The sequence below is a fragment of the Homalodisca vitripennis genome, chromosome 2 (assembly GCF_021130785.1).
Source record: "Homalodisca vitripennis isolate AUS2020 chromosome 2, UT_GWSS_2.1, whole genome shotgun sequence".
NCBI classification, from domain to species: domain Eukaryota; kingdom Metazoa; phylum Arthropoda; class Insecta; order Hemiptera; family Cicadellidae; genus Homalodisca; species Homalodisca vitripennis.
Window position 1 is genome coordinate 71501728 of NC_060208.1, and position 25189 is coordinate 71526916.

General features: G+C 33.9%; 1 protein-coding gene across 1 annotated transcript; it reads right to left on the reverse strand.

The window, feature by feature from the left end:
• On the reverse strand, nt 1-24730 carry LOC124354139 (CDP-diacylglycerol--glycerol-3-phosphate 3-phosphatidyltransferase, mitochondrial-like). Its single transcript, XM_046804385.1, has 9 exons — nt 24524-24730; nt 17185-17333; nt 16359-16481; nt 13456-13596; nt 10214-10341; nt 9836-10107; nt 8118-8326; nt 6734-6959; nt 1-2400 (listed from the first exon to the last, which is right to left on the reverse strand). Exons 2-9 carry the CDS (start codon nt 17266-17268, stop codon nt 2198-2200), a joined length of 1386 nt encoding a protein of 461 aa, XP_046660341.1. The 5' UTR covers nt 17269-17333; nt 24524-24730; the 3' UTR covers nt 1-2197.
• Nucleotides 24731-25189: the final 459 nt, after the last annotated feature.

Here is a 25189-nt window from a genome sequence, read left to right on the forward strand (position 1 = left end):
TTTGTTATAAACTTTGTTGAATTTATTTTCTTGTACATGAGTCAAAACTCTAAAAGCACCAATATTCCATAGGATTTATTACAAATTTTTAAAATTGTGAATCGTTTATTATCTTTATGTAAAAAACTTCACATTTCATTAGAATACAAATGTTACTACAGTAGATTCCCTCTAGTGCAGTCACCTTGGGACCGGAGCATCGACTGATTAAAAAAGAGCCAGACTAACCAGCAGTATTTCTTAATAACCTATAGAATCAAATCAGAACCAAATATGAACTCCAAAGTGGTTTTAATAATCAAGTACAGTATATTCACCCAAACAATAGTATTGTTGTATTTTCATGGCGTTCCAGTATTGATACATCAGACAATAGCGAAGCGTAGGCACTTTATAAAGCACAAGATTTGCTTTAATCGGCAACTTCAAGGAGTCAAATGTTCTTTAACTCTTGGAACTAATTAGAATCTTGAAAAAACCACTCTTTTAACAAATATGTATCAATCCAGGCAGACTTTGGAGTTCTTTACTCTGGAACAAATGACATGTTTAAGTTCTCAAATGGTTTGGGTTTGGCTGCCTTCCCTATGACAAACGGAATCTACTTGTATGAACCGGTTGCATTTCAGCATAATGCTACAGTGATGCTGTATCTCTTTATTTACCTTAAATTCTGACGCTGAAGTTTCTTGAATCATAGTAAAACTTTTCTGAGGCAAAACCCATCTTGTCAATATTGTAAACTTGTTGAGGGCTAAATGTTAATAAAAACAATACTTTTCTAAATTGCCTATTTTTTGTACGAGGCCTTTTGAAACCAAAGGTTTCATCAGGGCGACTCCACAAATAAATATTTACATTACCTTTGCTACAATCCATATTAAAATACCATATGGTGTAAATATACAAATACAAAAATTTTGGAAATATTTCAGCCAGTATGAAAAATTATATATGACTGCAGTTTAATTTTTCAATAAATTAAGAAAAAGAAGACTGGAAATTTCAATAGGTCCCTCTTCATTGTTTATGAGATTTTCTTTATTTCTGTTTATGTGTAGTGTTTCTTAAGTTATCTGTATGAGTTGGTTTCCTGTACATATCGAATTCAAATTTTGTTTCATTTCTAATGACTAATACGTATAAAAATGGGGTACTATTGTTTTGTTCAATTTCATATGTAAATTTAGAAATAAACAGAAATGTAAAATATGTAAACAGAAATAAAGAAAACTCATAAACAATGGAGAGGGGCCTATTGAAATTTCCAGTCTTCTTTCTATCTGTTAAGATGCCAGTCATTAACAGTACTTTAACCCATATTGAACTTCATTTTAACGCTTTGCACTGATTCACCTTTATCTAGACACTGTAAAATATAAGTCTATCCTGCATTTTCACTGTTGCATTAGTTAAATTAGTAATAATAATGTTTACATTTATTACTAATTTTCAAACACATGTTTTCCTGCAGGCGGTTTATTAATTCCAAGAAGACAACCAGTTTATCCAGCAACCAAACCAACCGAGGCCGAACCAGAGGGAGTCTACTTTACATATAATTTAATGATGGCAAAATAGAGATGTGATTCAATATAATTTGCCATTAAAAAGATTATAACCAACAAAATCATTTGATTGTCATATTAGCCTACTTAGAGAATTATATATAATTGAAATAGCCAAAACTATATTTTGGTCCCTTAACAAGTTTAAATCTACTGTATGAAATGTTAACATAAAGCATAACACTAAATAAATATAACAAATTCAACATTTATATAAATTCAATTAAATAACTACATTTGATTCATTTTTTAAATGTTAATTAATCTATATTTTTAATATTTAAGAAATTTCAAATTTTACTAATGAAAAAGTAATACTATAAGCAGCTTATTGCTGTAGTAAATTGTGCGTGTCATATTCACTTAAAATAAAAATAAATAATCTATGTTGTGTAATCGAAATTTAAATTATATTTTATGTGCTACTCTAATTGGTTACTATTCATACAGACAGTACATAAACAAACAGAAAGTAATTCACCAAATTAAACATTGTGCTTTACAAAGCTAATTTTCTGGCATCTTATTGCTAAAATTACATTAAATCCAATAGGATTCTCTTAAAAAAGAGAGACTAGAAAAGTTACACAAATCTACATCTAAACAACACTAGAACTGGTAGTACGTCACTAGAAATAGCCCTTGAAGAGCCAGAGGAACACATTATGCCATAACTTTGGTTTCCTGTCTGGCCGGAGGGCGACATCCTGTGTAAACATGACACCATGCCTGTATAGCCTCTGAGTCTCCTCACGTAGACTACAACGCAAACTTGGGTTGTTGGTTACTACCACCATCTGACACTCCAAGTCTCTTTTCACTGATCTGTGGTCTGAAACATGGATAAAACTTCTACATTTCACATAATATATTATTACAAATTATCATGCTAATACTCTAAGCTAATTGGGATAAAATTCTTTTCGGATTGACCAAAATAATTAGGAATGTGTTTTAAAATCAAATACAATAATAAAATCAAGTACAATAATAAAATCAACAACACATTACAACAAAATGACTGTAGGCCACAAAGAATTGTAACTGTTACTGTATGATACTAAAAGATGTCTGCCATTGGATTGTGGTTAAAAAGATGTCTGTAATTAGATACGGGTTTAACATTTATTGGAGTAGAAGGCTGATAGGAACAATGAAACTGTAATGTTTCTGAAATTATATACAAGGTAAGTCAGCTAAGGTATCCAAAACAAATATTAGGATTAGAACTATAACAAAGAATTGGATATATATCAGAGAAATAATGTAAACAAATAAACAAACAATCACAATAAAACATATTTTTATTATTCAAATATATCCTTCAGGTAGTCCTAATTATATGTGGATCTATAAGAACTATTTTTTTAAAAAGGTCTATTTACAGTGCGTAGCCTACGCATCACAACAATATTGGGTGAAACATGGTTAACGTCGAAGGAATGTTCATCCTGGTTCATCACAGCCCTTACCGTACTGCCACTACCAGCCTCTCTAGACACTGCTGCCAGACGTTTAAGAGTCGTCCTTCCATTAAAAATCTGTGCTGATCACAATAACAGTAAAATTGACCTACCATTACTAGACTCAATCGAATTGATACGAAAATACGAAACTGTTTACACAAGCTGACGACCAACGGCCATGATCAGTAACGTGATTCGAGTATAGTCAATATCACCCGATGTCGCCTGAATATGATGGTTACCCTTTTCTCCACACTCGCCTAAAGGCGGTGTCCATCAAAAACGGAAAAAACATTGATGATTTCATATGATACTTTTTCCAAAAGAGGTACCGGATTACCAAGCGTGCCGAACTATAGGATGCCAGAGTAATGGACTTTTACTGTAAAATAATTGCAATCAATTTAACCCTTTGAGTGCCAACGGCCGAGTAATCCGCCGTCCCATATCTGAGCGAGAAATGCCAACGGCCGAGTAATCCGCCGTTCCGCATCTGAGCGAGAAGTGCCAACGGCCGAGTAATCCGCCGTCCGCAATTTGATTTTTGTTTGTTATTAAAATGACATTTACCACTATTGATTCTTATATCATAATATTCTGTATTTCATTGTCTTCAATTAAAAAAAATGTTATAGCGTATACATGTACGCATAACGTCGACAGGTTAATGTTTTCATAGTTCGTTTGTCTGCCGCTAGACCAACTGGGTCACCTGACGGCACTGTATTGTTTACGTTCGTGCAGTCCGCACGTGGTGTTGTGGTTATGTTGTATTAGTGGTACAATAGTGGCATTTATCTTTACTTTGTGATTGTGTATTGAATACAATGAAGAGAGCAGCGTCCCCTTGAGTGACAATGCAGTAGTAGTCTTAGACGAGGATTATTTGAGTGACAGTTTTTGTTACGGACGTGGACATTCCTAGTGACAATAACGGAAATAATTCAAGTGAGTCGAGTAGTGTAGTTGATGATACAGATTCCGATCCGGATTATTCACCAACTGTAAATGCACCATCTACCTCAGGTAGGCCTAGGTTATTTCCTAACCTGCCACGTACACCAAACGTAGGCCATTCCACTGATGACAGCAGTTCAGATGAAGATGTTGATGTCACTAGGCCTAGAGGTCGTCCTAGGCTAGACGCTAATGCACTTAGGACAGGTGATAATGATTCTAGTGGTAATGAATCTGACTGGAATGAAACATTTGATGATCAGGACACTGGCTTTTCTCATCAATTTAGTTTTCAAGAGTTGACTGGCCCCAAACACTGTCCTCCAAAAAACTCAAGCCCAATTGCTTACTTCAGTTTGTTTTTTACTACAACTCTACTGGAAATGTTTGTTACATATACAAACAAATATGCAGAGGATTACTTACATAAAAATAGAGACCGTTTGAAACAAAACAGTCGTGCCAAGAAATGGAAACCAGTAACACTCGCTGAAATGAAAGCGTTCATAGCAGTTCTCATTAAATATGGGAATCAAACCTCAACCAACCATTTACAGTTATTGGTGGAAATATTCTAGCCAGTACATCCCCTGGTTCCCTAGAATGTTCACAAGGAACAGATTTCAGGCCATCCCTGCAGTTTTTTCACATGCTGGGACTGCTCTAACTTACCAAAATCAGGTGATCCCAACTATGACCCTTGTGCCCGTTTCAATCCCCTGGTAGATCATGTTAATCGCTTATTCAAGCATTATTTTGTCCCTGGTCAAAAATTATCAGTGGATGAAAGTATGATTAGCACTAAATCCAACTCACAACTGAAACAATACCTGCCAAAAAAGCATCACAGGTGGGGTATAAAACTGTGGATGTTGTGTGACTCGGTCACACACTATTGCATAAATTTTTTTTGTATATAGAGGTGCTAGAGGATCTGATAAGGATGAAATAAAAGCAAATGGTTTTGGGGCATACTGTAGTAGTCAAGCTTATGCAAATGGGCAACCTTTTAAATAAAGGTTACCACATATTTGTGGATAACTTTTTTACATCTATAAAACTTGCCAAATATTTATATGCTCAATGTACCTTCCTAACAGGCACCATTAGGAAAAAGAGAAAAGGAATACCTGATAGTTTGAAGAGGAAGTTCAATGTGGGTGAGAAAAAGTATCTTAGAAAGGAACAAATCCTTCTTCTTGGGTACAGGGAGAAAAAGTCCCAAAAAGACCAAGTCCTATTGCTTTCAACGGATTCTGTTGCAGGTAGTGAGCGTAGAACAAAGAGGAGAGGTCAGAGGTTATCAATAACTAGTAAACCTAAGTGATCAGAGCCTACAATGATTTTATGGGAGGTGTTGATGGCTCTGATCAAATGTTGTATCAATACCTTGATGACCGCAGAGCTCTTAAATACTGGAAAAAAGTAGTGTTTAATATTTTTGGACGCATGATTTTAAATTCTTATCTTCTGTACAAACTAAATACAGACAAGCCAGTGAACAGACTCATGTATACTGTTTTTATTAGTTGAAGAATTGAGCAGAGAATGGCTGCAGTTAAATGAAAATAGACCAGTGTTATTCGGAACACCAGCAGATAATTCATCTCATGATGAAGTTCAAGGCAGAGCTTCCAATGAGTTTTTGAAAAAACTACCTGTAAAAAATGGCAAGCAGTTGGAAAGGAATTGCTGTGTGTGCAGTCAAGTTAGTACACAGGTTGGTGGTAAAAGGAAAAAGATCCTCTTACATCTGCCGAAAGTGTAAAAGGGCAGTACACACATTCTGCTTCCCGAAACATAATTTGTTAGGTACATGCCCAAGCGGAACATTTTGTATATATGTAATTATTTCATTTTATAAAAAGTGATTTGGTTCTTTTTTGTTTTATTAAAAAACATATTATTTAAGTTATTTTGCAACTGGAAGCTTGAATTTAATTGTTACACCATAGAAACAAAATGTTTTAAAAAAGTACTGTATCGCATTTTTTTTTAAAGTGATGTAAATATGCTATTTGTGGATCAAATGTAATAAAACTTGGACAGTGTGTGCACAACCATAGGAGCATCACTAGAAACAAATGAAAATTGGCCTACAGATTTTTTTGGATCTGATATCTACCTTCAACTTAGAAAAAAAACAAAAATTTCATGTAAGTAGATATACATATACTAAAAAAATATATATTTTGTAATGCATGACCTTATATTTTGTGTTTAAATATTCAAATATAGTGTATTATGAACTGTTTAAAAAAAAGTTTTCACAAAGATCCGTTCATAAATAAGAGAGCTGTAAACGTTTTCCTAAACTTCTACATTTTTGACAAATATGCCCTGGCATTTCTTGCATATCCAATAGTATAGAGGCCTGGGCACTTTTCGCATGCAACATCAAAATAAGCCCGGCACTCAAAGGGTTAAGGAACAAGATGTTCCAAAACTGGAGATCACGAGTTCAAACCTCAAAATTGTGTAAGCAATACTTTAGAAAGTCTTCTATGCTTATATAGGCACAAGAACTGTCAGATGCTGCCTTATATGAATGTAGGAGTATTGGAGAGTACCTGCCATAGATGTGTCATTCAAGCCAATAATAGTCTGGCAGTGATGTATTGCAACTATAACTCATTTCAGCTTTAATGCAAGTTTCCCAGTATTTCTTTTTCAAATTGAAAGCTTGAAAATTTAAAAATTCTTTCGTAACTATCAGTTAGATCGTATTTAAAATAGACTTACTGAAGTTGGAGGAGCCAACAATAGTGAGGTATGGTGACTCCTCATCTTGTGCAGTGAGCCAGACTCCCTTGCAATGGTAGGAACTGCCAGGTCGCGTGTATTCTGCCACACAGAACCGCTTGTCTTGACCTGTGCTGCGTACAGTATGTAGAAACTGTCCAGTCAGTGCACTGTACAGCCAAGGAATCTGTCCGGCAAATCCTCTTGCTCCGAAGAAATCATTTGCCTGGACAACATTCAACTTGTTAAAGGTACTCCATAATTTAATTTAATTATTCTCTAAATATTTTATAGATCACACTTTCCCTATAAACTGGAGGAGACCTCAGAGTTACATGAGCTACATTTAAGCTACAGTAGAATACATTTTATGCAACTTCAACACTGTAAAATCTAGTCAATTAAGTGTAAAATTCAAACCAGCCAGGCCCTACCTCAAATATAAAATTTTAATTCATAGGATTTGTCATCTCAAGACACATAAAAATCTATTAATCACATACCTTGATTCTGGGTGGAATAAATATTTCATTCTTAAGGGTGTTTTAAATGGCCCTAAAATATCAATAAGAATTAATGGTAAGGGCTATAAACCAGTCTACTTTTGCTATGTTGTTCTCTTAGGACAAGAAACTGAGAAACCCCTCATTGCACTTAGTCCTAAAAAGGACCTATGCGCTTGCTTCCAGAGTGATAGAATATTCAGAACAGGTAAGATGGGAGTAGGAACCACCTCATGTCGAGATTCATGAGGATGGATAGCGGGTAATAAATTTGTCATGATACCTTGAAAAAATAACGTGTAAACTAAATGAGTATCATTGATATGTTGAAATGCACAAGTAGCACTTCTGAATTACTAATTTGCAAGCATTTAAAAGAATGTTTATACATTTATTTCTGCAATATATACCAATACAAAGACAAAAATTTGTTCTTTTCAGCTGTGGTATTTGCTTTTTATTCAAATATCAAAGCTTGCCACATAAAGTAAGAAATGTTTCAATTTCAATTTCAAAGAGAAAAATACAGGTACTTGTGATTAGTATTTTATTTACCATGTCCATTTTTATGCAAACTAATAGGAATTGATTACATTAGGATCTTCTTTTCCAATTGGTACCAAAAATATATGTACGTGCTGCTTCACCTAATTCACCTGTCATAAAAAGTAACACTAGTGTATTACTTTACCAAAATTAGGATTCAATAGTTTTCTTGCTAATCAAAGATCAAAATTAACTTAAAATGTCAATCTTATTTACTAAGATGTTTTGTAAAAATTACTTAACTAAAAAGGCATAGAGAAGAAACAATTCCTAAAACATTTACACATTCAATTATCTGAAGATAAAGAAGGTTATCACACTAAAAGTAGATGTACCGTTGGGTGTGGTATAAGAATGTTAAACGTTGATCGGCACTTGTGGACGAATGATGAGATGTAGTTCTCCGGCAGGTTGAAGTACGGGCTAGCCAACTGTATGGTGGTGTGAGGGTCGACAGACTCCAGAATAGATTGAGTCACTGAACTGTCTTGAAGCACCATCAGGGGGGGCAATTGTAGCAGTGGAAATACCCAAGTGTCATCACCTGTCATACCATACATTTACTCAACAGCCAAATATGAGCTAACACAAATTATGTTAATAGAACTTTACTTAGACTACGTTATACCGATATACAGCTACTGTATCACAAGTTGTGTAACAAATGCACTCAGTTAAATCAATCAGTGTATATAATGGAAAAATGAATCAAAAACACTAATTGTCATGTGTAACAAGATACATTTTTAGGTATTACAAAAACATGTTATAGTTATTAATTAGAGTTATTACTATTTTAATTTTGCTTCACTACACCCAATTCAAAGTGCATGCTTTAATTATCAGAATTACAGCAGTTTATGTAGGGAAAGTTAATGGTAATGGAGCCATATCAGAAAGTGAGGTCAAGAGATAAGGGGAACTATCAGCACTTGTTGACAGGGACAGACAGAAAGAACCTGTGACAATGATCAATTCAAGAAACTGCCACTGTGTGGTGTTGTGACTGAATTTAATAAAACCAACTCCTGTTACCCAGCTCTCTCTTGTTGACTTGCTTTTGAAACGCTAATTACAGTTGAAACTATATATAATTGCCAGATTCATCTTTTGTTGATTACCACGGTAAGTAATAATAAAACCAACTACTAAAAAATAATTATCATTCAATAATAACCTTGTTTAAAATTTCATTAAGTATTAATTTCTAGTTCATGTAAAATAAAACAGATAATTTGTAATCACTTGATCTTACACTAGGTTAGCTTGACGTATATTGGCACTTGTGTAATTTAATAAAATATTTCTTTGAATTCATAAATTCATATTAATTTTTTTATTTTCTGAAAACAGCTGAAACTTTGAGTTTGTACAATACACAATACATTATTTACGGAAAATGGTTGCTCCAATGCTCCGACCACATTATATATTTTAGTATTAAAGTAAAGTAACATAAGCCAAGTCTACATATTCAATCCATTCTCAATAGTCGACTTTATCATTGATTCAGAGACTAACTCCTCCCATTCCTATTTTGGTTTTGTTGAATAAATTATCAAATTTATATGGCACCTGCAGAATACATGTTTTACGTGCAATACTGAAAATATAAAAAAAAAGATTTTTTATGATAGGCAAAAGATAAATACTTGTCTTTTTAATAATTATAAAGTTTTACAATCTAATACTGCAGAAATCTAAATGCATTTATCACTTTATAACAAAAAGTTAAATTCACTACACTTTTTTGCAAGATTAATTTGCAATTAGTGAATGATTTTGGTATGTCAGAAAAGTGTTTGAATATCTTGAAAACCACTACAGTAACACCAACCTCTACATGTTATCTATGTGTTTATCATCTGTTACATATCATTATTGTACTTAATGTTAGCTTGATTCTTCATTTAGTAATTTTGCAGAACATTTTTATGACTGAAGGATTAATCAAAAACTACAACACTTTAATTAATACTTTAAGTTGACAGATATTTTGCCTGCTATTTTCACAGGTCATCAGCTACTTTGTAAACATTTAACAATTACTGACCAGGCTTGAGTTGGGCACTACTCTTCCTGAGCGCGTGCTGATAGTATCCCCAGACAATATCGCGTGCATGTTTCTCATACTGTCCAGGAGGTGCCAGAGTGGGATGCAGGTGGGGCAGTCTCGGTACCAGCTCCCCCTCATCACTCAGCCGCAGACTTACGCTGCACAGCCGTGTGATCAGTCCAGCACAGAAGTCGGCCAGCGCCCGACATCCGCTCATCAGCATGTATCGGTCCTGCCGATTCGTAAAGTAGTCTTTCGTTAGGTTCGCACTGGGATAAAAAAATTAGTCTTCATTAGTCTATCTAATCAATCTATGATTGTCAGCCATTAAAGGCCTAATACATCTACGTCCAGAATCTGAATGGTTATACTTGCCCACTGATTATTACGTCGTCATCAAACATGTAAATCTTGATGTGTTGGATGCCGATGGCTTCATTAACCTTCAATGGGAGAAGACGCAACCATAAGCCTCGCAACTCAGGAGTGTGATATAGAGATACCTGCATCCACGTATTCACATTTAGCAATGAAACTTTACTTCAGTAATATACAATACTTTTTACACTAATAAACAAAGAGATCAATGTAAATGTTCAACCTGAATTATGATATTAAATTGAGTACTACAGTTGAATAGTATTAAATTCTTTGAAAACAACTATCTGTAAATAAATGACAAACCCATTTAAGGTGAAATAGACACGAAGATATAATATCCTATTATTTGTTTGAAGTTTATTTTTGACGATAGAAGGATTGTGAAGGAACTCCTATTATTAATACTCCAATGGATACAATAAAATTGTTTGCTTCCATTGTAATGTATTCTAGTTACTTTACTAAACAAGTATACCAAAAATTAACAATGGAAGAAAGCACTCATAATGGAAAATAAGAATTATACTTTTTACATACATTTTATTCCTACCAAAAACTAAAATATGAAATCACAAAATGTTTACTAAACACAAACTTTACTTCTTAGATTACATCACACAAAAATAAATGTTATCTGAAATACATTTTCACAGCGAATGAAACAATACATAGACCAGCTGATATTGTGACCTGTGTTAATATTGACAAATGTTGCACCACCATTCATAACTAGAAAAATTAAAACTATACCAGTCATGTGAATTAGTAAACATCACATCTTATGTGTGTGATGTTTACTACATTGTTACATTTTACAACTATCCAGATTGTGTTTTTCGGAAATTAGGTGCTTTTGGATATAGCCTACTAGTATACAACTTACAAAATGTATGGCAGTTTTGATATATTTTTTTAATGTACAAAATTTTGGATGTTGAAAAAGTTAAGTAATTCAGAGTTTTAATCCAATATCTTAATTTTTAGGTTTATTTGAAAGCAAAGCAAATAATAAAAAGAGGAAATATTAATGGATAAACCAAGTTTAGTATTTTAAATCAAACTGACTTTATAACCCACAGTACTTAGGTGTTAACTGCATAAATAAGTAAAATAAATTTTAGTGATATTTTATTTTATATTAAAAATTCTTAAAATTGTATCATTGAAAGCAGTTTAGTGTTATTAGTAACATCAGGCTAAAAATAATCTTTATCTTGGAGTTCCCATTTACTTTATAGTAGTGACTCACAACATCAAAGAGGTCGACAAGAGTGTACTGTTTGATAACAGAGGTTTTTTTAGTAGTATGTTGCTACACACTAATCTATATCAGTGAATTATTGCTGATTGTAAAATTCTACTGATAAGGTATCCAGAGTAGTTAAAACTCAGGAAACTCAATTCTACTCAGAAAGAATTACCTATTTAAGAATCTTTCATTCATTACTAAGAATACTTAAATGCACTCTACTAAAAGTGTACATTGCAGGATTTTGTAAAATACTTAAAATATTTTTAATTTATGTCCTACTTTTCTTTTGAAAGATATTTCCTTTTAATGGCCTATTCTATGTATAATGTAGCAGGTTCAAGAACTAAGCGATGATGGATTTGATAAAAGAATCTGATTTTTCTATTCTATATATAGAACTGACCAAAATCTTATAGTTTTGAACAGTATTCCATTGTAAGATGATGTGAATTTTATGCTAAATCAAGGTGGTAACTGCCAGAACTGGTACATCAAATCATAACGAATGCATGAAACCCATGCACAACATCCACAAAAAGCAAATGCTTGGGCAGATATTTATTACATTTATGACAAGCCAACGGCAAAACCATTAACAAAACTAAATTGTTGGACCACTTATCATCAGTATTTAGTTTAAAACGCTTATTTGTATTGAATTATACTTGAAAACACAAGTGTTTCTGACTACAAGCTAGTCTGGGACAGACTTGCAAAAATGTTTTTTCCCTACAAGAGGGAGTACAATCACTTTGGTGTCCCATTACTTAGTTAGATGCAATATTCCCACAAAAGTGTATTGGAAAATGTAGATTGATCGAGTGGCCTCATTTCCATTCCTTAATTTCACTTGAATACTCTGTTTAGTGATACTTCAAAGATAAAGTTGATCAAAGTTAGCTTAGAAATCTGAAACAACACAGACATAGTATAACACAATCACATATCAGATATGGGATAATGGTCAGTGTTGGAACATCTGTAACTAATCTACAAAGAGTCCTTAGACTTCAGACAAAGAAAGTCAGTGCTCAACAGGATTGCAAAGACTATATAGCTGTAGACAGGCCTTAAAACTCTTCATTTTTATTGTTATAGGTTAAAGTGGTCTATTTTATGGAAGTGTCCATCCATACAAACTCAGAAACACAATGTTCTACCCGTCTGCACATCGTATGGCTCTCTTTGAGAAGAAACCATCACACATGGGCAGGAAACAACACAACCAACTACCTGCTGAACTATGACCAAGAAAGGAAAGGACCTCAAGTCTGCATTGCATAAATGGCTAAGCAACATGCCCCTATACTCTAAAGAAGAATTTTACTAAGAAAGTTTGGAACACGTTTAAATTAAGTCCTGCACATACTAATGGCACTAACACTGTTCTCTAAGAGTATGTTAATAAAGTCAATTGCCTAATGCCACAGCCTAACACATAATTTTTCTGCCATCTTGTTACTGCTGTTACGATCACCATATACTATTGGCCTCTGATCAGTTCTCTGTGCTTGGTTATTCAGTGCAGACGTATTGTGACCTGTATTATTTAGTTCGGTTTTAGTAGTGTTGTTTTTTTGTTATTACATGCACTTTTTAGACCCACTGTGCACAGTGTTGACATACAACATGGTTGTTGTGATTTTTGACTCATGCCTCATAAACTTCTGGTACGATTTATTTATTTTGATCTCAACTGTAGTTATGTGTTAGGTTAGTCATCCACATGAAGAAGAGATCAGATTGCAATCTTGAAATGTACTTAGTGTTACAGATTTTTTGGATCACTGAACAATGGCAAATGTCCGGAAAAATTCTGTTTCCCTCATTTAACATTGTATTATGAATATAATTTCCAAATTATGTACGTGTACACTATAAAATAACATCATTCTTGTGATCAAACCTTTCTCTACAGATGCTATACTGATGAGCTTGAGAAACTGGCAGGTTATATCTTTACTTTACGTAACCTACTTATTACCTGACAATGGGGATGCTTCTGTACTAAAGGCAGCAAAGTCAACTGGGCACTTCTGTCTCGGGAGCTCCTGACTGCGTCCAGAAGCACACTGACCTGCAGGTCCTTGCCTCGTTCTGTCAGCCTCTCATCCAGTACCTCCACCTACAAATATCAGTCAGCTTTAGCAATTGGTTCATCTAAGAAAAACAAAAATTGTGATTATCTCAATTCACAAATAATAATAATAAAGTTATAAAAGTTTCATATGACATTTGAGACTGGACACTAAATGAGAAGTGACACAAAATGACATTTTTTTCAATGTCAATAATTTGATTGGTAAAAGAACACCAGAATGGAAGAAGGAAAAAGCCTTCACAGCGGCAAGAAGGAAAACCCAACAGAAGTGCTTTGAGCCAGGCTATTACAATAATAAATTTATATAATGAGTTTTACAGCTGTAATTTACTTGTTTAAGTCAAAAGTGGCAGCCATGGACTGAAATAGCCACTTTAGAGGAGCCTCAAAAATAAACGTTAAAATTAACAAAATTTGATTGATTTACTAAATAATTTAACTAACAGCTCCAAGATAATTTATAACTTGTTGAATGCCCTTGATGTTGCTTGGACTAAACCTAATAATTAGGTTATAATTATTACGAAATATTAAATTAATTATTACTATAAAACTATTTTATACTTCATATCAATTACAATTCTGTCATCCTACTTACTACCTCCACAATTCAAAAACTTGTAAGTCTGCATTAAAACAACATAACTGTTAATCTCAAATTCTTCAGCTGTGACACTGAAAAACTGATAGCAATGTTGTTAAATAAGCGTTTGGCTGTATGGGACTGCCACCGGCAAATTAATTACATGCAGATTGTAGAGTATTGACCCTTATTCAATCCGTTGAGGACACTAAAATTCACTGGGGCTTAAGATGCCTTTGACCTGCTTACACTGAAGATGTGTTGGAATTAGCACACGCAAAAACATCATGAGACACTTCTTTCTGTGGAGTACCCAAAATCATTCGAACATGACTATCTCCAAAGACGTAAAGTTTTATAGCTATTTAGAGTTTTTTCTGTTAGAGACAGTGAGCCTTTTTCTTCTTCTTTCAATTTCTCTTGTGTTCGCAAAGCCTCACTCATCATCCAAGCAGTGGTTATCCAATTGTGGACTTTCATTCAGCACATCAAATCTGTTTTGAATAGTAATATCATCTGTTATTGTCAGCATTCTCATCTGTTATTGTCAGCATTCTGTTAACGAAACTGTCCTTGTGTCTTTATTCTCATCCTTGTATTTTTAATAGTTCTGCGTGATGCTTAAGTACATTCTCATATTTACATTGAACTGCAGCAAACTCCATTTGAATATTAAAGTTAGTGCTCTCATAAACTTGTAAACATTGTTCCTTTTCAACACATTGCTTGCAATCAGTAGTGTATGGGACTATAATAACAGAGTCAGTTTTGCATGTCTACGTCATGTTAGTGTGTGGTGTTACTGCCCACCCACTTTGAGCTTGGTAATGCCTACACACAATCCTCTGTCTTCCTTGGATGCTGTATGGGACTATAATCACAGAGTCAGTTTCGCATGTCTACGTCATGTTAATATGCAGTGTTACTGCCCACAGCCACATTGAGCTTGGTAATGCCTAACACACAATCCTCTGTCTTCCTTGGATGCTGGCTATAATTAAAGTAGGTGGATTCTATCTATCAAAGCAGACTGATTGTAAGTTCAGCAATTCTGCTTAGCGGTTCATCCTTTGACTTAAAGCAATCAACCTGTATCTTGGTCGATCTTTCCTACAGTTGTACTTTAGCCATCATTTGGGGCACTTGAGGCCAGCAACATAAAAGGATATGTTATCTGATGAACTATTCCGTTGCATTGGGGATGGTAAAGAATTTATATAGCAGAATGTCTTGGAATGCCTACCTGAATGACTGTCCTTGAGACTTAGTATAGTGCATCACCCAACTTCAGTCCTCACCTGTACATGAGCATCCAAGACACCGCCATATGACGCCACCACTTGTAAATTTGTGAGATTTTCTATATGTGTGATTTTCCACTGTGTTAACATGGTCTACCACATCTTGCACATTTCACTGTCAACACCATTGCAATACTGTTTTGTAATTGTGTAGTCATTTAGACTACATTCCTTTACCCGAACAGTCAGAACCTTTCAAATTAGTTTAACAATTGAGTATAGTGACACAATAAGCAATCTACTAGAAAGCCATGAGGGTACAGATGTAACTTTAAAAATTTATCTAGGAGGGTTGGAGTGACATTTCTGTGCGAAAAATGATACTTTTATGTTCAGAAAATGACACATAAAAATTAAATTGAAAAATGATTTTTTCAACAGTTTACCGTTCAAGTTTCCTTAATTAAGAATGTTTCAAATAAGTAATTTTCAGGACTATATTGATTTACTAAGGGAAGCTACTAAATTAGGCTAGTCTAAAAAGTTGCTGTTTGTTCATGTGTATGTGGATGTAAGTCCATGCATTATTACGAGAACAGTTTGATGTACAGGAAAGAGATTTACACCTAAACTCTCTTTTGAATAGTCAGACACAAACAGAAATTTTCATTAATATTTTACAATTATTAGTGCACCCAAAAAATACACATGTAATTTTTTAATATTAAATTCGATTTTCAATATTTTGGTGTTGTTTGATATGAGAGATGTGGGGAGACGTTTCCAAACATCACCGACTAGGTCAGATTAACAATCTGCAATGACAGAATCACTTATTGTACAACCATACAAGAAGCACACTTGCTTGTTGTTAATTATCCAATTTATCATTGCTTGTTGTTTGGTTCTCCAATGATAATTCACTATACTGTAGCTTCAACTTTAATAAAAGGAAAACTTACCAATTTATGTTCCAGACTATCCATGCCAATGTAAAGTGCTGCCATCATTATCCGATTTGTAGCTCCTCGGCAACCATCTAACAGAGCATTGTAGAACTCTTCCGGTGTAAACAACACTTTGATCTGTAAAACAAATAGCCTGTAATCAGTAGAAGTATGGATATATTTTTCTACATTATGGTTATTTTCACATATATATGACAGGTATTTGGTCTTCTGATAATATGTTTGGTTATTTAAACACATATGTGACAGAATCGGCAGATACAAAATAATTTAAATGTAAAAAGTAAGGGCTCTGTGGTGTAGTGGTAGCGCACTCACCCGGAAAATGAGAGATCCAGGTTTGAGTCCCAGTGGAGCAAGAACTTTTTGTGATTCAATGTTTATACAAACTTTGAAATGGTTTTGGGCTCCGGGGTTCATGTTATGTGAAGTTATGCAGAAATCTTCACTAAGAGTGAGAACTAGCCTTAGGCTAATTTGTACACAAATCTACCAAAGTATATTTCCACAGAAATATTGCTTAGCGTATCGTCTAACATCACACTAAAATTTTCACTTTATTCTGAAACACTCTGTATTTACATTCCCCACTCCATAAATTGGAAAACATTTTCAATTATTAAAGAAAATTCAATAACACTTGCAACTTGTAAATATCATCATTTTATAGGATGTTGTTTTACATGATCAATGTATTATTACATTATTTCTTACAGTTAAGTAAAGTTAAGCAAAATTACTAATTATACCTGTTACAATTTAGCTCTATTTGAATGCAATGTCTAAACATATAAATAATGTTAATTTTAATTTCACTTACCTGATTTCCAGATAATGAAAAACCAGGTGATTCTTTTTGAAGCCATTCCAAATTTGATAATGAAAAATTATTATCACAATTCATTTTGGTACGCTTCTAATTCTCAGTAAAATTATAATCCAGTTAGTTTTCTACATGTGATATTGGTCCTAAAACAATCACCACACATTGAGAGAAATATATATTATTACTTACAGTGTTACAATATTTGAGCATGTTTTGATTCATTAATTTTTGTGCAATGAAAAGCAAACTATTGAAGGAAAAACCAATAAAAGATTTATTTTCTTGATATTTGTGTAGTTTTATGATGAATAAATAAACATTACAAATTTAATTGTATGGTAACAAATGTATGTTATCCTACATTATCTAAAATAATCTAAAACCATTTTTAACAATTTTCTATAGCAGCATACTTTCATTTCTGCAACGCATGTTTAGGTGCTCACAAACTATCATGATGCTACAAACAATACAGTGTAGTGTGGGTAAACTAAATATTACCAATTCATTTAAACATGAAATTACTTTTTAATTTTGATTTGTAACTAAAAACTTGAACTTTTGTAACTAAAAAACTTTTTTTGTAACTTATAACTTAAAAATGTATTTAATGTTTTGTAATATGTATCGCTATATTGTCCATTTTTATCTTATAGGACAAAAAAAATAACATATTTCATGTATCATGTATAGTTTCATTTACTATTTAGAGACATAACATGTGGTTTTCTGAGCTCAAACTTTTTACTAACAAAATAAATATTAAGTAGCCTATACCATAATTGTTATAAAGTTTTTTGGCACAAGTTGAAAATATCATCCCAGCAGTATGACACATACTTATATGAACTTACTTATACTGTACTTATATAACTTAAAAATACATACCTCTATATTAAAATTTCAGTGCATGAAACAAGAAGCACTATTTTGTAGTGTATATTGTTTACTTTTCACGTGGTATATGTATCATGCTAGGGTCATTTTGAGAAAACAGTCAAGTTTTGACCATCTAAGTGCAAATGTATGATTACGAACTCATTGGTATCTCAATCAAAAATATTTTAACACATAAAACCAGATGTATTGACATATGTGTAGTGTATACTGTGTACTTTCATGTAGTATATGTGTCTTGATGGAGCCAATCAACGTACAAATCTATAATTCTTTGTTATGATTTTCAAATCTGCCACTGATAATATCCAACTATGATTTTGTGACTTTTGTGGGCTTTTTTGTTTCAGCCATTGACAGATTAATGATAAATGTTATATTTATATCTAGTTATGTAATGTGCTAACCCGTAGATTGTTTTATTTAGCTTACAGAGTAAATTTGTAATTTTATGGTTTAGCTTTCAATGCCTCTTTTCCACCATTTTTACTCTTCTCTCGCTTTAGTGAGTAGTGGAAACTGGCTATGAGGTATGGTGGGGGTAGTGAGGGGAAATGGGACAAAACTCCTTTGTGGAATCCACTGCCAGTTTCACACCTATAAACTTCTAATCTATAAACTTACAATTGTGATCTGTAAGCTAAATAAAACAATCTAAGGGTTGTCACTTTACATAACTATTACTTCTCCAATGTCACATCATTTTGGATGATTTGGGACGTATTCTGAGGTTGCGAAAGTACCAATCAGAAATGCCCCTAGCCACCAGTGCGGACTTCAGTGACGCCACCTCGCACTTCTAACAATAGAAAAACATCCCTTAAGATAGTACCCAAATTCAAGCACAGATCACATGAGCATTTGTAATGGTTACCTTTAACTTTGGCATAACTAGTAACATATTTATGATTACACCTAATCTAAACCTACTTACATCCCTTAATAACATTCCATAACGTAATATTTCCATTCCTCGCCTCATTGCTTGCATGAAATCACCTCGCTTGTTACTGGTTACACAGAGTAACCTAATACCAGAAAATCACTATGAGAACACCTAATCATTCAGTCCAGCTGTTACTGAAACAACAGTATCCCAGTAATACATTACCACTGATTAACCTATTTGGCCTACAGATAATAATACTTCCCATCTGTATTGGCTGCAAGTACAATAGCAATGTACGTGTTTTATTTATGTCAAAAGGTGTTAAGACACATTCATAATAAACTACTCATAAACACTATATAATAAACATACACATAAGGGACGTAATATTACCAGACCACCCACTTAGTCCCACTCAACACGCTTATATAGAAGGTAAATCAACTACCACCGCTCTCCACAGCTTAGTGGAAGTGGTGGAGAACACCTTCGACGAAAAGGAAGTCCTAGTCAGTGTCTTTATGGGCATTGAAGGAGCTTTCGACCGAGTTGCATATCAATCCATGGAGACTGCTATGGAACGTTTTGGGAGTTCCCCCAGATGTATTCAAATGAATTCAGGCTCCTAGATAGGAGGGCTCCTAAAAAGCAGACAAGTAAATGCAAAGTACAGAGACGAATCTGCCGCAATCACGATCCGGATAGGCTGCCCCCAGGTGGGAGTTTTGTCTCCTCTCCTGTGGGCGATGGTAGTAGACGATCTTCTTAGCAAAGCAGAGAAGAGGGGAACAAGGCTACTATGTTATGCAGACGACCTAGTGCTTATAGTCAAAAGAAAAAACAAATTCATGCTGGAACGCCTAATTCAAGAAGAACTAAACCTCATAAGCAACTGGTAAAGGAAAGTCATGGGGAAGGTCTACAGATCAACCCATCTAAAAGAAATATGATAACCTTTACCAAGAAAAGAAAATTCCAGCTTACACAACCTGTCCTGGAGGGAATCAGTATAAACCAATCAAAAGAAGTGAAATACCTGGGTTTAATCCTGGATGAGAAGCTCACTTGGAACTCAATATTGAAAACAGAATAACCAAAGGGACAATGGCCCTTGTGGCCTGTAAGAGACTATTTGGATTTAAATGGGGATTGAAACCCAGAATGATATATTGGATCTACGAAATTATAATTAAACCAATGGTCACATATGCTGCCTTAGTGTGGTGGCCGAAAGTAGAACAAACGGGAGCGATGAGCTCCTGCCCAACACTAGCAATTGAAGCGGTCCTGGGATACTCTCCTCTGGGGCAGGAGGTGATGAAAAAAAGCCGCTCTAAGTGCAATGAAGCTTCTAGGAACAAAGGTAATAAATACTACCTCCTTAGAAGGCTACATGAAGATATTGCAGGTATTTCCTGAGGCTAAAATGTTAACCAATGTGTCAGATGTAATGGTTAAGAAATACTCCTTTGATAACCCTCATACGGTCTCTTATCGAAAGTAGGGAGAAATGGATTTAAAAGGAGGCCTACCCTACAAAAGGAGTCCTGAAGTTCTACACTGATCGTTTACACCTAGACTCTAGGGCAGGATACGGAATATATGGACCAGGAGTTGATATGGCTATACCCCTGGGAAGACATGCCACGGTTTTTCAGGCGGGGATCATGGCAATAGACTCAAACATATAAGGACAAAAGGATTGAAATACTTAATACTTTCTGATAGTCAGGCTGCACTAAAGGCACTCGATACCTGTTCGTTTGACTCAAAAGCAGTCTGGAAATGTAAGAATGCTCTAGCTGAGCTGGCAACGAATAACAGAGTAACACTCGGTTGGGTGCCGGGTCATGAAGGCATTCATAGTAATGAAAAAGCAGACATTCTCACCAAAAAGGGAACGGAGTCCATAATGGTGGGGCCTGAGCCAGGTTGCGGGATAACCTTCTCCAACAGTAAAGCTCTGGTCAAAGATTGGGAAAAGAGGATAAGAAACATTAATTGGAGTAGAGCCTCAGGATTAAGACTATCCAAAATGTTTATCTCTCCTTACGTTAAAAGGGTAGGCAGCTCTCTTAGATTAGAATAAGGAGGATGGATATAAGACTAATATTAGGAATGTTGACAGGACATGGCCCCCTAAGGAAACATCTTATTAGGGTAGGCCTTAGCTAGACTGACAAATGTAGACTCTGTGGAGAAGAGGAGGAATCAGCAGAGCATATCTGGTTAGATTGTCCTGCCATCTTAGAAACTCGGAAAAGATTCCTGGGAGCATATCTCCTCAGCCGCAAGGATATCAAAGAACAGGAGCCCTCAAATCTAACTGGTTTTTGCAAAAGCCTCGGACTTTGAGGACACAAAATTAAAGTAAGGGAGGTGCAAAAGGTCCTTTTAGGACTAAGCGCTACAAACTGTCCTTTTCCCTCAGCAAGGAAAAATATGTTACACTATTTTGTTTCTTACATTTTATGTAAATACACATAACCTAGATTTTTATTCATCATAAAATTATTAATTTTTAAGACATAAAAACAGCCTAACTATAATGTAATTTGGAAGTAGTTATATCAAGGATTCGTTACTCATGAGTATCAATGATAATCGTGAACATTATACTGCAGCCAAGCTCTTTTTAATGTACAGATTAATAATATTGTTCAAAATTCATTAAAAGTAATATGTTTTAAATTACTTGTATGGTATTTGAGTAATGGCCACGAGTACAATGGCGATAGACATGTTTTATTTATGTAATACGTTGTCCGACATAATTATCCTTCACAATCGTAAAAAGTAACTAAATGTGCTGCAGCATAGTAAGCAGTCACCAACAAAATTGGATTATAATTATCGATTTTAAATATCAATATTATAGAATATGACATTTGACCTATAGATATTCATAAATAATCATTGTCAGCTTTCTTTATTTGGACTATTGACGCCATTATCAGCTGTTGTTATTTTGTTTATGTAGAAGGCTAGTGACAACGAAAAGAACAATGGCAATGAATATGCAGATATTGGCTCAAAATGTTTTTATAAACACCGAGCAATGTTCTAAATGGTTACAAGATAACTATTGCCAAGGAGATGACCTTGCTCCTTTAAATCCGAATTGTCCAGCTTTTTATTGAAGAGATGAAAACTAGAATTAAAGGTGGAAATCAAATAGTGTTTAGCTGCAAGAAAAATGAGAACAAACACAACGTATCTAAAAACGATCTTGAGAAGTCTTGTTTTGAACGTTATAAATTTGGTATTATAAATATAATGAAAAATCGTGTGCTATTTCAGTTGAAATCAAACAAAATATTACTTTTTTATTAATAAATGTACTTTTTACGGCTTCAGTACACGCACAAACACCATTTCAGATTGGCTAAAGTAATTGTAAGTACTACGCTACTCAAATGTTTAAATAAAGTTTGGTTATTTTAAGTCATCTGAAACAAAATGATAAAATTTATATTACATATAAAAGTATAGCTTCACTATAATACGATTTTAAAAGCCTAAAGCTTATTTCAGTTTGAGATTATCACTCAAAATTAGTTTAAAGTAAAATTGTGTTTGGATATAAATTCAAAATTAAAATCATGTGTTTTGTTATTTACTAATAGCGGCAAGGGTATCAATTTACATTAACGTGACCATGGAAAGGTATGTTCTTTTTTTCCTGAAAACTACAATTTTTCCTGAAAACAATATTGAAGAAAAAATTCGTCGGCAAAGAAAATCAAAGGAGCTACGATTTTTTTAAATCCTCTGAAAACTCCCGTTTTTGACAGTTTCCTATAACTCCGCGTCTGCTCAAACTCAGTATAGCCAGATTTTAAAAACCGATTATCATACCAACAACGAGAAATTATCGTACTTTCATATAAAATAATCGTACCAAACACATTTAATGAAAAAGTATGTTATGTTCGTATAATAAATTATGTTATAATAAACTTTTGGTTTGTTACTTGTATAAATTTGTCAAAAATCCTTCATGGTACGATAATAACTACCCATCGTGTATCTTACCGGCCCATAAAATCAATGAAATTATCGTACCTTTACGATAATTATCGTACCTCTGGCAACACTTGACAGTTTGACATATTTGACAGTTTGGTATTACTCCGCGCCTTCCCAAATGAAGGGACGCCATTTTGAACTACCGTTGTTCCTCCGCATCTATTCTTAACCTCCTAGTTCAGTAGTGGTAATGGCACACCTTTGTGGTTAATGGCACACCCTTTGTGTTGGATGTTCGGTATCTCACGTGGAAGCAATTCGTAAAGACGAGTATACGTTAATCCTGTCAACGATGCCTGCCTGCTGCGTAGAGCTGCGCACTGCTTGCTCTTTTAGAAAAAAAATTAACTCGAGCTTGCAAAAGTCGAATTCCAGATCACGTGATGCCCCTGCTCCTTAACACAATAATGTCCGAAAGGCATCAATATAATACAATAATATACTTTCCCCCCAGTTCATATGCACCTGTGATAATAATACTTGGCTATAAATACCCAACCCATGAAAAAAGTCTATTTTCCATGGTCACGCTAATGTAAATAAATACTGCGGCAAGAACAGTGACGTACGTGTCTTCTTTGTTTCACAAGCAGTCACGTTTATCCTTGAAAACACATAACATAAGTAAATGTTATATTTTGTTGTAATTATATAAATTATATATATATATTATTATATTACAATTTGTGAATTATATTAATATTTATATATTAATGTCTAAGGTTAAAAACTAGCAAAACCATATTGTTCCTTCAAATAGCTATTACATTATTTGTTCTGACATTTTGCTTTTAGTCTTTAGGATGGTCATGAATATCAATAATTCGAATCATTCGATAATCATAATCCGATTGTGTTGGTGGCCGCTTATTATACTGTAGCCTTTGATATATTTTATACATACACGTAGTCTAATTTAGTTTTTTTATTCATTCTTAAATTATTACTTTTTTAGGCATGAAAACTTAACTGTAACTTTGACATAATTCGCTTTCACACTTTGGTTTCAGAAGTTTGACATTTTAGTTTTATTAGTTTCGAACAATAATCATGTATAGTCACGACTTGATTGAGGTACGGCCACTAATTATACTGCAGCCCTATTATTTATATTTTCTTTTCCTAATTGTTTTGGACTTTTGTGGAATTTTTTTGCTCCAAGCTCTAAACCAGCCTGACACTACAAGATAAAACGATTACCACATCTAGAATTAATAACACAAGTCAAGAATAAGGTTGAGCTTGGGTTGGCATGAAAAATTGTTCTTTATATATAAAAATTATTGAAGACCTAACTGACAACAAAGTTTTTTATAGTCTACAAGCATATATGTTGTATCCATTAACCTAAACACTAAAAACTAATTGTAATATCTAATAGAAACATAAAATTTATAGTGTTATAACGTTCATATTCGTTAACATTCCGCCCTTTCTGTATGTTATGAAGGGAAAGCTACTAATACCAAACTCAAGATGTAACTTAAAACTACACATGAAAAACATATTTCCACTTACAGCAAGACCCCACATTGCCCGGTAAAATCCACAAAACCCAATTTATTGTATAACAATTAATTCAATTTTAAACTTTACGTAGCAAGATATGCTACTGATGAAGATGTGATAAGAGATAACATAAAGAGCAATTGTTTCAATGAATGTATAATCTACAGGGAGATTCCTGCCAGAACAGAATATTACTAACTTAACTTTGAAACACTTTAATTTAACAGCTGTATAGAGACAGATGATGAAATCTGAATTGATTTCAGTTGGCACAGAAAGAAACTAACGCACTTGATTGCGTTCCCCTAAGTGAAACATTGTTAGAGTTTCATATAAAACAAGAACAGAGTTTCATAAAAAACATAGAATACACAATACTGCACAAAACAATAAGAATCAATGGAGTATTTAATATTACAGTAAATACACAAATCAGGAGCTGGAAAGGGTTAGAGATAATAATAATAAATTAGTACCTTTTTCTTTCGAATGTGGCACTCATAAAAATATTGTTAACCCTACTGTAAAATTATTTCTTGTAGGCCAGAATTTTAATCTAGCACTTGTCTTCGGCTCAACTTTTCGAACCACAGGTAAAATATGGCATTTTAGTTTATTTATTTTGTCTTCCAAGTAACATTCCAATCAACTTTACTGCAAATCTTTTAGCTAGGA

Bases quoted from the DNA above. Each gene is read 5' to 3' on its own strand.
- LOC124354139 (XM_046804385.1), bottom strand. From the start codon at position 17,268: ATGAATTGTGATAATAATTTTTCATTATCAAATTTGGAATGGCTTCAA. The intron at 10,342-13,455 runs GTAATAAGTAGG...ACGTGGATGCAG, and splicing joins AGAAGCATCCCCATTGTCAG to GTATCTCTATATCACACTCC. The intron at 2,401-6,733 runs GTAAGTCTATTT...TCCATGTTTCAG, and splicing joins TGTTGGCTCCTCCAACTTCA to ACCACAGATCAGTGAAAAGA.